Consider the following 16,521-nt stretch of genomic DNA (forward strand, 5'->3'; position numbering starts at 1 on the left):
CCAACCCACCATGTCACCGCCCATCCACAACTGTAGGGTCGCTAATATGCCAGTAGACCCCAACCCCCCATGTCACCGCCAATCCACCACTGTAGGGTCGCTAACATGCCAGTAGACCCCAACCCCCCCATGTCATCGCCAATCCACCACTGTAGGGTCGCTAATATGCCAGTAGACCCCAACCCCCCATGTCACCGTCCATCCACCACTGTAAGGTCGCTAACATGATGATTTTTGAATACCACAAGGGCTGTTAACCGTATATGTCTTACGTATATCAGTTAGAGGTTAAGATCTAGGCCCCCGATAACATATTTTACTCGGCGGCGGAAATTAGCCTGGAGTTAATTCACAGCTGTAACATTTAATGGATACTAATGAAAGCCAATAAAAACCAGCGACTTGGGTCACCGTGGAGTCTATGGGTTAATGTCATTATTATTCTAAAGCTATTTATGAAATGTTATTGCTTGAAGGCCCTCTCTCTCTCTCTCTCGCAGTAGGATAGTTTGCCCTAATAGTCTCATTATTATACGTATATAGTTCTTCAACGTATCCATCGAGAAGAAAGTCTTCTAAATTACAGTTAATGGGTTTCCCATCAGAAACAATTAACATTTCTTTGGTGTTTGCTTGTCAAACAGAGTCGACGTCTCTCAATGCCACGAGGGAGTTAATTCTCACGCCGGTTGTATTGAGTGAGAGATGAAGTCTGGATAAGACATTAAAATTCAAACATTTCAGGGACCATTCTACTAATTTGTTATAGAAAAGTCAATATCATGCATTAAGATCACATTTCAGAGAATATAACTAGCCTGGATGATAGCAAAATCTCTCGCATGATCGGATAATTTAATTTTCCTTTTTAATCTATATCGATCATTATGTCTTTGTTTGTTTTGTAATAGCCCCAAAAAGCATGAAAGCTTGAAACTGCTCTATGTTTGCACGGTATACGGTAATAATAATAATAATTTGCATATGTCTTTTTTCTTCTCCTAATTTCCATGCATATTAATATATTTGAGTTTGGGATGGTGAATTATAAATTCTGCCTTATTGTTTTAGAATTGCATGAATACGCTATAGTTGGACTACAATGTTTTCGGCGTATCAAAAAAAAAATCCCAGTGGCCTCTCGTTCTGACAATAATCGCTACTTTAAAATGTTAAAGGATTGCAAGAATTGAAGAAGGCTAATTCATGTATCTATGAACTATGAGATAATAACACGTGTAACATGTATCACCTAAACATTTTCTCCGAGTCGTCAGCGAAATAGTACTAAGACCTATTTCAAGTTGGAAATTTGTTTGGCAATTGATAGGCTCAATTTTATTTTTAATTAAATATAAATTTCACAATGTACATTTTCCCTATCACATCAGATAAAAACGAGTCGAATTTCAGCACGCTTGATTACCGATATAGTGTCGATTCTGCAGCTCAACAAATGACGCTATGTAAACATGAATGTCAGTGTAAGAACCCTACTACGTATGTAATCATTTCACATCTGTTATAGGTATAAAATACAGTAATCTAAATATATTTTTAAAAAAAATTGACGGAGACATGTTATAATTGAATAACAGTCTCCTGTGTATACGTGATATCCGAACCAGATCCGATGTTAGAGAGTATCCGTCAAGATTATATTTCTCACGAATGTTAATTTTCTTGAGAAGATTTACGGTTGATTGCGGACTGGTACCCCTCTCTCGTAGCATGTATAGTCCTATGTATACTTTGTTAAAGGGTGACTGAATGTGTCAGTCAACCGTTATCGTGTCTTAAAGGGTTACTTGTTTATCAGAGTGACTGAACACTTTCTCTTTAATGCAAAGTTGTCTTTAATAATAACTTAGAGTTGGAGATAGATAAAATAGAGGGCGGACTCACAATATTGCCAACGTATATGGCTCTTTGCGACCAAGGAGCAACGTCCGCTATTAGAAATATCGCGGATAACATGCAATACATACATCAATACCCTTACTTAACTTTCTTATTTCTTTCGCTTGTGCTAAACGAACAGCGAAATGAACTTTGATCGTTGTTTAGTTTTCGTGTCCAGGTGCTATCCTTGATAACTTTTCATAGAGCGAAAATATTTCTACTATTGTAATAACGAGTTTATATCTGCGACTAATTAATTTCGACCCACAACAACACGTCTCTATTATATTCAGTATCGTTAACAGTGAAGTAGGCTATGTAATAAAGGCTACTCTACTCAACACGTATTTAGTAATATTCAGTGTAGTAACCAGTAACGTAGGCTATGTTATACAGGCTACTCTATCGCAAAACACACTTAGCCTACACTGCTTTTATATCACAAAAATGTTTTCGGCAACTATTGTAACATTAGTTAACAAAGACCATGGATTCACGTTGTTGAGAGTTAATGGATTGGGTGGTGAGTCAATAACCTCAACTTTAGGTCACTGTGCTAAACTCATTAAATCATGTGCTGAACCCTATGAATCATGTGCAGAACTCATAAATCATGTGCTGAACTCAGTCAATAATGTGCGGAACTCATTAAATCATGTGCTGAACTCAGTAAATCATGTGCGGAACTCAGTAAATCATGTGCTGAACTCATTAAATCATGTGCTGAACTCATAAATCATGTGCTGATTCCAATGAATCATGTGCTGAACTCATAAATCATGTGCTGAACTCATTAAGTCATGTGCTGAACTCATTAAGTCATGTGCTGAACTCATAAATCATGTGCTGAACTCATAAATAATGTGCTGAACTCAGTACATCCTGTGCGGAACTCTGTAAATCATGTTCTGACTCATTAAATCATGTGCCGAACTCATAAATCAAGTGCTGATTTCATTTAATCATGTGCTGTACTCAGTCAATCATATGCTGTACTCAGTAAATCCTGTCCTGAACTCACCAAATCCTGTGCTGAACTCATAAATCCTGTGGCTAACCAGACAGTGTTTGTGTTATATATAGAGTCTAATTTTATGTAAACTTTCATAGATTTTATTACATTATACCAGACACATGCATAGTTATAAAGTATACTGTACTATTGATCCTTAGCGTCGAATAACGCATAGCAAGTCAAAGAGTTAGGTTAATGATGTGCGTTTACAAACGGAAAGGTCTTGGTTCGAATCCCGGTTGAGTTTCGAAACCTTAAGCAGTGCATCACTTCTTCTCCTAGTCTGAATTGTAAAGACTATACCAAACTTCGACCAGTACACTGTACTATTCCGTATAGATCGGTCAATGGCAGCTATAATACACTTTCAGTGGTGAGATTGCTGTTAATTTTACCAATCAATTCTCCATGAGCTCTCATCACCAATTTTCATTTAGCCGTGTTAAATATTGACTTAAGCCTATCTCCTCACCCCCCCCCCCCCTCTCAACCAATGTAGGCCGTTAATTAACCCTTGTTTTGATTCGCACCTAAGACAACACAATGCGAGATTTTACACTAAGCGGGAATAATAAGCCAATGTTTACAAAACGTCAAGACTTTCTCGAGACAAAATCTTATTTGTGTTGATATGATAGACAGAGAAAAAAAATTGTATTATGGAAGACTTATTCACTTAAAGGAGTGTTCCACGCTGAAAATGAATAAAGGTAAAAAAAAAAAGCAAGATCAATATAAACTTGCCTTGCCTTTTTTCGGAAATTACTCATGCTCAACAAGACTATATGTTCAAGTCTTTTGCAAGTTTGCTGGAGCAATAAACAACATTTTCGTAAACCTTATGTTTCTTTAACGATTAGTGATTGTTTGCGAATTAAGTATAATATCTATGTCTTACAGTTGAACACAATATCTCCAGGAGAGAAGATTTCATTGCGGTGTCATTCTCAAGAAACGTATAAACAGTTTCTATATAATAAACCTTTAACAGTTCACATTGCGTTCCTATCGTTCAATTTTAATCTTAAGTTTAATACTAGCAGCTTTTACGGGAAATTAATTTTTCGTCATCACTGGACATGTCAACCTGTATATATGTTTTATAAGTGAGATTAAAATGAATGTTGCTCAATTTTCAATTTTTCAGGTCAAATTAATCATACAAGGTCAACGTATGAAATTATTTTTTGTGTGGGCTCGCAGTAATTCTTTTCTTACGTGTTGTGAGTTTTGTATATTAGAAAATAAATCCGATTGTAACATTTTGTTACTCATATTCTTCAAATCTTTCCTGAAATAAAAATAAAATAAAAAAACAAAGTGGTTCGTTCGTTTTAATTCAGTTAGACTAGTTTGTTACGTCTTAAAATGGCATGTGAGAATCCGCCCTTTAGTAGCACGGACGTTCACTTTTGGACACTGGCAGTTTCTGTACCATTCAAGGTTATTAGTTTGGAATATAAGCTTGTATATTACGTAACTATTTTCCTTTCAAGTAGCCTGATTTCCCTCAGCCATGCAGCCAAATAAGATGTAATTTTTACGTTTGATGATTGTTTTACTGTAATAAAAGTCTTAGCTGGATTATTTATACCCAATTTAGTGGTTGAATTTTCCAATTTGTTGCAATATTCATCGAAATAGACAAGTTTGAGAAGTTTAATTCCGATCTGAACTTTCAAATCGTGCCGATCCCTGAGCGTACATCCTCCCCAGGAGAAAAGCCCGCGCATTTCAGTTCAGGCGCTACTTGCGAAAACCCGGTGAAAGTGATCGTGAATCTACACACTACAGCGCTGTAAAAAAATGTACAGGTCTGAAGACTTCGTTCTGTAGCGAGTTCAAATTGGCCATAAATTCCCTTATTTTTTTGTCTCGGCCTATTGTTCAAGTAGAATAAGGCTACAGAAGAGACTGATTTGGTTGAAGAGGTGAGTACTAGGCTATGAAACATAGGCCTGTTTCACATCCCTCCAATGTTTGTTTCGTTTCAGGTTTGCCGAACTTAGGCTAAGCATAGCCGTAATATAACTAGTGTTAGGCCTAAGCTAGTACAATGCTAGGTAATCTTAGCCTCACGCTAGACTAGTTTGAGAGTTTCTATAGTATAAAGGTGGGCCTATTACATGTACGTTGTCGGTTATGTAAGGGTTTTGACAATACGTACGAGTCTAAGATGATAACCTACACATCTAAGTTATCTTCTGGAAGCCTTTGATGTACTTTCGATGAACCTTTTGAAGTAAGTACTAAAGTATATGCTTAACTTGTTCTTTAATTTAAATGTATAGTTGGCTTAGAAATAGTAGTACTAGGCTACTTACTAATACTACTACTAGTACTAGCCTAGTGTACTTAAGTCTAACTAGTATTAGGCCTAGTAATAGTAGTAGTACTAGTACTACTTACTAATTACTGCTATACTACTAGTACCAGGCCTAGCCTAGTGTACTTAAGTCTAACTAGTAATAGTAGTACTAGGCTAGAACAAGACCTAGTCTACCTAGGCTATAAACAAGACAGAGCCTAAGCAAAGCCGCTATTCGCTTGAAATTGGGTGCCTTTGCAGTGGTGTTTGAAACAAGAAAATCAAAACACCATCCTTGTACCAAATTGTGGCATGTAATCAGCCAAGGCTAGGCATAGGAGATAAATTGACTTCGTTCACAAGAATATAGAAATTGTCCACCTGCAACAAAGACAATGTATCATGATTCTTAAGTAAATTACACAGGGCAGTTACAAATAAGTAGGCCTACACAAACAACAAAAAATTAGTAGAATTTTTCAAACACTACTTTAAAAAGAACTTGATAAAACATAACATGGAAGAAAACACAACACCACAATTGCAGCAGGCTGTACAGAAAAAGCAATTTAATATTATGAGTTTTAATAGCCAGAGAATGAAAGATAAAATGATAGCAGGTTTAGGTCATAGAAGGCTGACTGGGCCTACTACTGCATTGAATTACTTGCCACATAATTTGGACATGGATGGGGACTACTGTCAGTCCAAAGGGAAGCAGCTCGTTACGTACACACAAGGTACACACAGTCCCTCCTGTACCTCACTAATCACTCGCCCTGCACATCTTATACATTTATAAATACACTTATTTCCATTAATTGTAGCATTGTCTCCCAAGCACATTGGGTAGTAATAACCCCACAAAAAAGGAATAACAAATAAATTACAGTGATTTTTTTCTATAACTCAATAAATTGCTGTATCAGTCACTTAAACTTATCTCGAGGTCTTTACAATACTTAACAAATTCTTCTCAGACATTCTCAATGAACACTCATGGTGACTAAATGCCTCAGTGAGGTAAATTGGCCAAAGTTGACCATATTTGAATATGTGGCATGTTTGGGGCCAATACAGTTTTGATGCATGCACATGGCCCAGGTGACCACAATAGGAAAATCATTTACCCCCCCCCCACCTCTACCAACCAAAATGAATTGGCTCATATAATAACAGACAACTTTGAATGCAAATGTTAAGTCACAAACTATTATCTAAGCCCTCTGTTCATTTATTGCTTGTTTTTCTTATAGAACTGCAATGGCCCGAAAAAGAGGGAAGGAGAAAGTGAAAAGAAGGAGCAAAACAAGGCGATTGAAGAAAATTAAAAGTAGACCCTTTGCTTCTGAAGAAGTAGGCTGCGACAGAAAGGTTCTGTCATGGATGGCAAAGACCAACTTGGATGATCAATGTCCTTCTTCTCCATTTCCTTCATTTCCCAGTAGTAGCCAGTGCTCGGAAAGCCAACAAAGTGATGGGCAGGATACAACTGCCAGCACAGAAACAGTGCCTAGTGAAAGTACAGGTGATGACACATCTTCCAACACAAAGTGTATTTTTAATATTAAAAAACAAAATATTAAGGAGGATAAACTTATGGATGGGTTTATGAAGTGGAGGAAAGCTCACCAATTGGTGGCATTTTATGAAAACCACTAATTTTAAATTCTTGATTCCTTATGATTATGTTCATTTGCATATGACCCATTTTATTAAGACAGCACATACCATCTTGTGTGGTGTCAGGATAATTGGCTTTCATTTCATTTGGTCACATATATGTCAGCAGTCCACCACCAAAATCCCCCTTCCCTCTGAAGTTATAACCCTAAGAATAGGTTAATGTAGGGTCATTGGATAATGCAAGTGTCAGCAGGCCTATCCCAAAAAAGTATCTTTTAAAAACCTAACATGGTTTGCCTAAGGTGACTGGAATAAGTGAAGGTTTGAAGACAGCACACACCATATTGTGTGGTGTGAAGCTTTGCCACATTCTGTTTAATATTGCTGTTAGTGGCTGAATCTTATTTTATAATACTTACTTAAGACTTCACTAGTGGCCCATAGCCAATTGATCAGTAGACTATATGAGGAACACATTCATTACTCAATATTGATATATAAATGTACTTTATAGGTTTCACTTAGTAGTAAGAGTGTTACAATATTTCCAGAAATATCCCTAATATGTACAGTTAAGTAATCAACCACCCATCACTACCTCCCACCCCCTCCCCCCCCCCCCCGCCCTTAACCTAGTTCAGTTATAGGACATTGTTCAGTATGTTCATTGAATGGTACAAATATCAGTAGGTTTATCCAATGAAAGGCCTATGTACAGTAGTTCATATAGTGTAGTTGGCCTAAGGAAATGTCATTTAACTGGTAATAGTGAGGGTGTGAAGGCAGCACACACCAAATTGTGTGGTGTGAAGCTTTGCCACATACTCTTTACTAATGCTGTTAGTGGCTGAATCTTATTTTATAATACTTACTTAAGACTTCACTAGTGCCTATAGCCAATTGATCAGAAGACTTAGAGGAACACATTCATTACTCAATATTGATATATAAATGTACTTTATAGGTTTCACTTAGTAGTAAGAGTGTTACAATATTTCCAGAAATATCCCTAATATGTACAGTTAAGTAATCAACCACCCATCACTACCTCCCACCCCCCTCCCCCCCCCCCCCCGCCCTTAACCTAGTTCAGTTATAGGATATTGTTCAGTATGTTCATTGAATGGTACAAATATCAGTAGGTTTATCCAAAGAAAGGCCTATACATACAGTAGTTCATATAATGTAGTTGGCCTAAGGAAATGTCATTTAACTGGTAATAGTGAGGGTGTGAAGGCAGCACACACCATATTGTGTGGTGTGAAGCTTTGCCACATACTCTTTACTAATGCTGTTAGTGGCTGAATCTTATTTTATAATACTTACTTAAGACTTCACTAGTGGCCTATAGCCAATTGATCAGTAGACTATATGAGGAACACATTCATTACTCAATGTTGATATATAAATGTACTTTATAGGTTTCACTTAGTAGTAAGAGTGTTACAATATTTCCAGAAATATCCCTAATATGTACAGTTAAGCAATCAACCACCCATCACAACCTCCCACCCCCCCCCCCCCCCCGCCCTTAACCCAGTTCAGTTATAGGACATTGTTCAGTATGTTCATTGAATGGTACAAATATCAGTAGGTTTATCCAAAGAAAGGCCTATGTACAGTAGTTCATATAGTGTAGTTGGCCTAAGGAAATGTCATTTAACTGGTAATAGTGAGGGTGTGAAGGCAGCACACACCATATTGTGTGGTGTGAAGCTTTGCCACATACTCTTTACTAATGCTGTTAGTGGCTGAATCTTATTTTATAATACTTACTTAAGACTTCACTAGTGGCCTATAGCCAATTGATCAGTAGACTATATGAGGAACACATTCATTACTCAATATTGATATATAAATGTACTTTATAGGTTTCACTTAGTAGTAAGAGTGTTACATTATTTCCAGAAATAACTAATATGTACAGTTAAGTAATCAACCACCCATCACAACCTCCCACCCCCCTCCCCCTCCCCCGCCCTTAACCCAGTTCAGTTATAGGATATTGTTCAGTATGTTCATTGAATGGTACAAATATCAGTAGGTTTATCCAAAGAAAGGCCTATGTACAGTAGTTCATATAATGTAGCTGGCCTAAGGAAATGTCATTTAACTGGTAATAGTGAGGGTGTGAAGGCAGCACACACCATATTGTGTGGTGCGATGCTTTGCCACATACTCTTTACTAATTGCTGTTAGTGGCTGAATCTTATTTTATAATACTTACTTAAGACTTCACTAGTGGCCTATAGCCAATTGATCAGTAGACTTAGAGAAACACATTCATTACTCAATATTGATATATAAATGTACTTTATAGGTTTCACTTAGTAGTGAGAATGTTACTACAGGTATATTTGACAAAATCACTATTATGTACAGTGAAGTAATTACCCCTCAACCCATTACAGTTGTATGCTGTAATACAGTAGGTTCATTGAAATGTACAATATCAACAGGCCTAATTAAAGTGTAGTCTAGGACATTTAAATGTAATTTGCAATATTAAGTGACTGTTATTTGTGAGAGTGTCATATAATTTGGTGTGAAGCTTTGCCACATGCTTTCTTGCAGTCAATAGCTGAAAATTATAATTGTGGTTAGTGTAAAGTAAGCCTTTTTCACATTGAAGGTATGTCATTATGCCAATTCCCATTTCCAGCAACAATATTGTACAGGTAGCCATGTACTGTTGATTTCAGAGTTCAAGGTTTTCATGTAAGAAATTGAAGTCTTTCATTGAATTATGAGGTAATATTTTGTGAAAGCACCATGTTCCTAGTATAGACACTTCCCCCACCCCCTCCCTCTACGTTTTACTCCTTTCCCTCATGTTTCAGTTACATTTGAATATACAAGTACATCATCTAGACTAAGATTACCGTTAATTATGTATTTCAGCAGGCCTAACCCAGGGAGCATTATCCATTTAATGTTTAGGCTTATTAGGAGATTACGGTACAGTACGTCGTTGTGTAAGTGAGAGTGCTAAGACAGCATGTACCACCTTTATGTAGTGTAAAGAAAGTTTTACCACACACTTTTTACTATCATATTCAGTGGCTAATTATAGGCTTATTGTGCTTTGCACATTGAAGAAATTATGATATTGTTGCCAGGCCTCTATGATTTGCTAAATGAAAGCAATCAGTATTCACTTGCACTCAGCATGACTGGCCTTTCACACCCCTTCTACTGACACACATTCCCACCCTGTCCACACCATTGTGTAATGTGGTTTACTGCACTAAGTAAGCAACCACAAAGTTTGTGCTTGACAGCACATTGGTGATTTGTCAAAATAACAGACCTTTTCCAAAGCTCCTCAAATGCTAGTATCCCAGTGGTCATGTTTCAAGTTCACACCATATTGACTTTTACTTTTCACATGGCACAGTTGAGAACTACACAGTTGGCACCAGTTGAGTACCACAAAAATCTTCAGGCAAATCATTACAACCCCACCCCTACCAACCTAATTGAATTGGGCCCATAAAAAAGAAAACTTTGAAACTAAAAGCCAAGTCACAGATTATGATCTTTACACACTGTTCATTTATTGCTTGTTTTTCTTGTAGAACTAACTGTTGGCCTTGAGAAGAATAGAGAAGCAAAAAGTAAGAAAGGAGCAAAGCTAAGCAAATCAAGAAACAAAGTAGACGCTCCGCTTCTGAAGAAGTGAGTTGTGACAGAAAAGTTCTGTCATGGATGGCAGAAAACTATGTGGAAGAATGTTCTGTCGTTCTCCATTTCCCGGTAGTAGCCAGAGCTTGAAAGGCTAACAAAGTGGTTGGAAGGCTTCAACTACTGTACCAGCGCATACACTGCCTGACAAAAGTACAGGTGATGGCACTCCTTCAAATACAAGGTGCAGATGTAATATAAAAACAAAACAACATTGAGGATAAACTTTTGGATGGGTTTATGGAGTCGAGGAAACTAATATTTTCATTTTTATGTGACCCATTTTATTGAGACAATGAAGATAGTACCTACCATCTCGTGCAGTGTGAGGATCATGGCTTTCATTTTATTTGCCAGCAGTCAACCACCAACACCTTCCTTTCCTCTTAAGTTTAAATAACCTAAGAATAGGCTGCTTTAGTGTTATTGGATTATACAACTATTGGCAGGACTATCCAACAAATAGTCTAATATAAAATTCAAATGTCGTTTGCATAAGGAGACTGTTATGTGTGAGAGCTTTGAGGCAGCACAAACCACATGGTCACATGCTTTTCGTTTTTGCAGTCAATCGCTGAATACTGTATCATTGTGAAGTAGGTGTGGTTGCCCTTTTTCACACTGAAGGTATGGCAATTCTCCAAGTCAAGTCAATTTGCCCCAACCCTCCCCAAACCCACAAACCCATAGCTACAGTACAAGTATGTTATCAATACTAGTCTACAGTGAATCTCATTGAATGATACTAATGTCTGTAGGTTTATCCCAAGATAGGTCTATGTATGTATAGTAGTTAAGTTAATATGGTTTGCCTAAGGTATTGTCATGCAACTGGAATAAGTGAGAGTGTGAAGGGACATGTAGCACACACCATATTGCTTGGTGTGAAGCTTTGCCACATAGTCTTTACTGTTTCTGTTAGTGGCTTAATAAAACTTTGTAATACTTAAGGTCTACACTGGGGGCATATATCTAATAGATCATTAGACTATACTGTATATGATAGGCAATTGGCCTAAGGTATTGTCATGCAACTGGAATAAGTGAGAGTGTGAAGGCAGCACACACCATATTGCTTGGTGTGAAGCTTTGCCACATACTCTTTACTGTTTCTGTTAGTGGCTTAATAATACTTTGTAATACCTAAGGTCTACACTGGGGGCATATATCTAATAGATCAGTAGACTATACTGTATATGATAGGCAATTGGCCTAAGGTATTGTCATGCAACTGGAATAAGTGAGAGTGTGAAGGCAGCACACACCATATTGCTTGGTGTAAAGCTTTGCCACATACTCTTTACTGTTTCTGTTAGTGGCTTAATAATACTTTGTAATACCTAAGGTCTACACTGGGGGCATATATCTAATAGATCAGTAGACTACTGTATATGATAGGCAATTGGCCTAAGGTATTGTCATGCAACTGGAATAAGTGAGAGTGTGAAGGCAGCACACACCATATTGCTTGGTGTGAAGCTTTGCCACATACTCTTTACTGTTTCTGTTAGTGGCTTAATAATACTTCATAATACCTAAGGTCTACACTGGGGGCATGTATATAATAGATCAGTAGACTATACTGTATATGATAGGCAATTGGCATAAGGTATTGTCATACAACTAGAATAAGTGAGAGTGTGAAGGCAGCACACACCATATTGCGTGGTGTGAAGCTTTGCCACATACTGTTTCTGTTAGTGGCTTAATAATACTTCATAATACCTAAGGTCTACACTGGGGGCATATATATAATAGATCAGTAGACTATACTGTATATGATAGGCAATTGGCTTAAGGTATTGTCATGCAACTGGAATAAGTGAGAGTGTGAAGGCAGCACACACCATATTGCGTGGTGTGAAGCTTTGCCACATACTCTTTACTGTTTCTGTTAGTGGCTTAATAATACTTTGTAATACCTAAGGTCTACACTGGGGGCATATATCTAATAGATCAGTAGACTATACTGTATATGATAGGCAATTGGCCTAAGGTATTGTCATGCAACTGGAATAAGTGAGGGTGTGAAGGCAGCACACACCATATTGCTTGGTGTGAAGCTTTGCCACATACTCTTTACTGTTTCTGTTAGTGGCTTAATAATACTTTGTAATACCTAAGGTCTACACTGGGGGCATATATCTAATAGATCAGTAGACTATACTGTATATGATAGGCAATTGGCCTAAGGTATTGTCATGCAACTGGAATAAGTGAGGGTGTGAAGGCAGCACACACCATATTGCTTGGTGTGAAGCTTTGCCACATACTCTTTACTGTTTCTGTTAGTGGCTGAATAGTACTTTGTAATACTTGAGGTCTACACTGGGGGCATATATCTAATAGATCAGTAGACTATACTGTATATGATATGTATATGATACAATATAGGTTTCTCTTAGTTATGCGAGTGTTAGTATATTTCAAGATATTACTAGTGTGAAGAGTAAGCAATAAACCACCCATTTCCCCCCCCCCCCCAACCCAGAACTGGCTATTGTACAGTAGGTTCATCAAATGGTACAAATGTCAGCAGGCCTACACAAAGAATAGCATAGGACATTTTAATGTGGTGTGCAATATCAGATGACTTATTCGTGAGAGTGTGAAGGTAGCACATACGGTCTAGTTAGGCTTCAAGCTTAGCCACATGCTTTTCATTTTGCAGTCAATGGCTGAAATATTGTGTCATTGTGTAGATTTTGCACAGTATGTTGCCCTTTTTTCACATTGAAGGTATACATGTCAATATATTACATTTTCTTGTTGTGCAGTTTCCTTTCAAATGATCTATCCGTTTCTCCCCCTAAAAATTAAATTAAAAGCTGCCTCAGTTGTTGAAATGTTCTCCAGATATTTTCTGTATTGATAGAAATATCAGTTTTTGGTTCCAATGATAATTTGTAGTCATGCAGGTGGAGGAGTGATGTGTTTGTGATGCCTTGCTTTTAAACTTGATATCTCAAGAAAGGAAGCTTGGACCAATTTCATATTAAAAACGTTGTTGTGACACGTTGAGTTCAAGAATCAAGAGACTTATTGTTTTTGGTGGTCAAAGGTCATGTGTAGTCAGAATGTGAGAACCTTGCAAACCATATCTATATGCTGAGCACAAGAAGACAATAATTTTGGTCATCAGCTGCCGATGTGAGTATTAATTGTCATCTCTCAATACTCTTTGCTAATTGGTCTATTGCAAGCGGTGGCAACATTTGGGATCGATTAAAGCAGAAGATACACATTTCATGCACTTAATCAACAGTCTTTCTCCAACATGGAGAAGATTGTAATGAACTTGGTTCCTTGCTGTGGAAATTTTCTCTTCAGGTAAGTGTGTGACTTGTCTTTCTCTTTTTTTTTAATAAGCTGTACAGGTTTTTCCTCACAGAAATTACTCATTCTCTGCAGTTGTGTTAACAAGGCAATGGTCATCTGATGTCAGTAGAATGTGATTTCAAATCCATGTGAACAACATGATATTATTAAATGGACTGGATTTTTTTTTTTTTTTTCATTTGAATATTCTTGTCAGAATCAATACATGAAATCATAACAAAAGGTGAAAGTATATTTCTGAACAATGCTGCTAGTGAATATTGTTTACTCTGTGAGCCTATAATATGCAGTTTTTAGTAGTTGTCATTGTTAAACATAGATTTCCCAAAATCGTGTAAAATCCATTTCAGAACAATTCAGAAAGTTTGGTATTTACTGTACATAAGTGCAGTGAATGTGTTTACATCTAGAGGCTCTCACACAGAGCAACAACTTGAGTTCCAGTGACCTATCAAATGGAAAGTTTAAAAAGCGCTACAAAAGATGTCAATGATGCCATCTGTGATCTTTCAAAGCAACGCTAGAGACAATCAGACCCCCCCCCCCATAATAAAAGTTGTGCCCCTCCCATGAACAAATCCTACCCAAAGGAAGCTTGATGTTTATGCTGAAAACCTTTGTACCTTGCCTTCTTCTGCTGTTCACTGTGACAGGACACAATAAAAAGAACATAACAATGGTAAAATCTTGTTTGTTATCCTTTTCTTTGTGCTTTTCATTATTTTGCCTGCACCAAACAGCGTCCCTCTCCACCCCACCCTGACTGCATGTAAGAGGGAAATAATGACACTGTTAAGGTTCATCACTTACTGCTAGTCAGAGCCTGACATTGTTCTGCCCCCAACCCCCATGTTTCCATGTGGGACTTATTAATTGTGTATATAAATAATTTTTGACCTTTCACATGACATTTCCAGTCACAGGCCCTTTGAATTTTTTCCATTGTCTCCCTTCTCCTACTCAAACAAAGACCAGATGTGCTTTTGTAATCGACTTCTACAAGCTTCCTAGGAGACAGTAAATAATTTGAAGAAAAAAAAAACACTCCTTCTAGAAGCAACAATACCCCTCCCCAAGCTGATATTTAAAAATCCAGTGAACCCACTTACTAACAAAGAATAATTGTTTGGTAAAATCAATTGCTGATTTCTACATATTTATTTGACATTATTACAGTACAGTCATGGTGAGATTGAATATCTGGGATGATGGCCTAAAGAAAAAAAGCATGATGGGCGATGTATGGATAAAATGATTGTTGCTGTATATAATAATAGGATCATTTAAGCAAGCAAATCTTATTGTAGCATGAAATAGATCATTTTATTAAATCTATGGCTGATGCTATAATATTACTAGTGACTTAGTTCAAGCAAAGTTTCTGTACAACTAGCCTATTATGATAATTTAGGAAAAAATGCAACATCAAGCATCAACTTATGCTATATATTAAATGATAGAAGTTTTCGCCTTTGAGCCACACTTCGCAAATCACGATAGGGGTATATCGTTGCACAGTATGGTTCATGGATAGGTATGGGTTCCACTATTTCTGCTAACGCAAGTTAGCTCTATAGATTTTCCCAGCTGACGTACGATAGTTCTGTACAATATGATGTAACATTTACCTTTGGCATGTTCGATGTTGATAAACGATGGGGGAGAGTGGTTTTTAGATAACCCTTTTATTAACTGTAATGCGTTTAAATCATTACATAAATTAATGTAAATCACTTATAAATCATTATTAATAATTAAAAAAGGGGAGCTTAGAATCATATCAATCTCTTCAATGGCTTTGTCATATTTCAATTAATAACAATGTATATTCTCAACACCAAAAGATAATGGTACAGTCCAAGTTGAAACGGACGAGATTCAAGCCAAAATAAAGATGGGGAGGAAGTTTGCCGTGAAGAATATCTGTTTTGAATTGTAAACCGGATTACAAGTTTTCGTGAAAAATGCTTTATAGACGACTATTTTTTAGTTTTAAGGGTGCAATTTCGTACTAAATCGTTCGAGCATTTCAAATTTTGGCATCCTAAATACCAAAATCGAGTTTCGTCTGTCGGATAGAAAAGGAATGAAGCATAGGCAATAGCTACGGAAGATCAAATTTCCCGCGAATACCGCAAGAATGCCCGAGGCAGCAAAAATCCTTATGTCCGTACCACTAAAGGGCGGATTTTCAAATGGTACAACAGTCTAAAATGATTAAATCTAAAATTTAATGTTAAGGTTGGTTACTTTATACGCATAATTATGTCTGTTTTGAAACCAGCCAATTGGACATTTGCTTCAATGTAAGATTTACGTCAAATTATTTCCTCTGTACGTGATTCGTTATTCTATATGAAATCATGAATATTCATTTAATTAAATACTATTGTCATGTGATGATGTCACACACACAACACAGATTTTATACCAAAACACATGGATTGCATGGTTTCCTTTGACCTCTGCTCATGAACATGTACGTCAACCTTTTTATATCATTCGTTAAAAAAAAACGCATTATTAAGTCCTGAATGTCCCTTTAAGTAAATGAATCTGTCCCTGTTTGACGTCATTCACAACCCAACTCTTATGACACTCGTGAAACTTTATTAAAGCTATTCTTTAAGTTAATGCACCTGTCCTT

The 16,521-nt window shown here is 37.0% G+C and overlaps 2 protein-coding genes and 1 long non-coding RNA gene across 8 annotated transcripts in view; all 3 read left to right on the forward strand.

Moving 5' to 3' along the window:
- Positions 1-16,521, forward strand: part of LOC139983565 (gamma-aminobutyric acid type B receptor subunit 2-like) — a 204,768-nt gene that overhangs the window by 63,621 nt on the left and 124,626 nt on the right. The window lies entirely within an intron of this gene.
- On the forward strand, positions 4,289-14,076 carry LOC139983572 (uncharacterized). 2 transcript variants are annotated; one of them, XR_011798745.1, is made up of 3 exons: positions 4,289-4,848; positions 6,482-6,753; positions 10,430-14,076. XR_011798745.1 is itself a non-coding variant. In XM_071997219.1 (3 exons), the coding sequence occupies exons 1-3, from the start codon at positions 5,146-5,148 to the stop codon at positions 10,531-10,533; spliced, it is 390 nt and encodes a 129-aa protein (XP_071853320.1). In that variant the 5' UTR covers positions 4,855-5,145; the 3' UTR covers positions 10,534-14,076. The 2 variants fall into 2 exon arrangements, 1 of the variants encoding a protein (XP_071853320.1); XM_071997219.1 differs by lacking the exon at positions 4,289-4,848 and adding an exon at positions 4,855-5,159.
- LOC139983575 (uncharacterized) lies at positions 6,786-10,260 on the forward strand. The gene is made up of 2 exons (XR_011798749.1): positions 6,786-8,722; positions 9,172-10,260. It is a non-coding gene; the product is annotated as an uncharacterized lncRNA (long non-coding RNA).

Source organism: Apostichopus japonicus, chromosome 16 (genome assembly GCF_037975245.1).
Source record: "Apostichopus japonicus isolate 1M-3 chromosome 16, ASM3797524v1, whole genome shotgun sequence".
NCBI lineage: Eukaryota > Metazoa > Echinodermata > Holothuroidea > Aspidochirotida > Stichopodidae > Apostichopus > Apostichopus japonicus.

Excerpts from the sequence above, each read along its gene's own strand:
- LOC139983572 (XM_071997219.1), top strand. Across the intron at positions 6,754-10,429 it reads AGTGCCTAGTGAAAGTACAG|AACTAACTGTTGGCCTTGAG; the intron begins GTGATGACACAT and ends TTTTTCTTGTAG.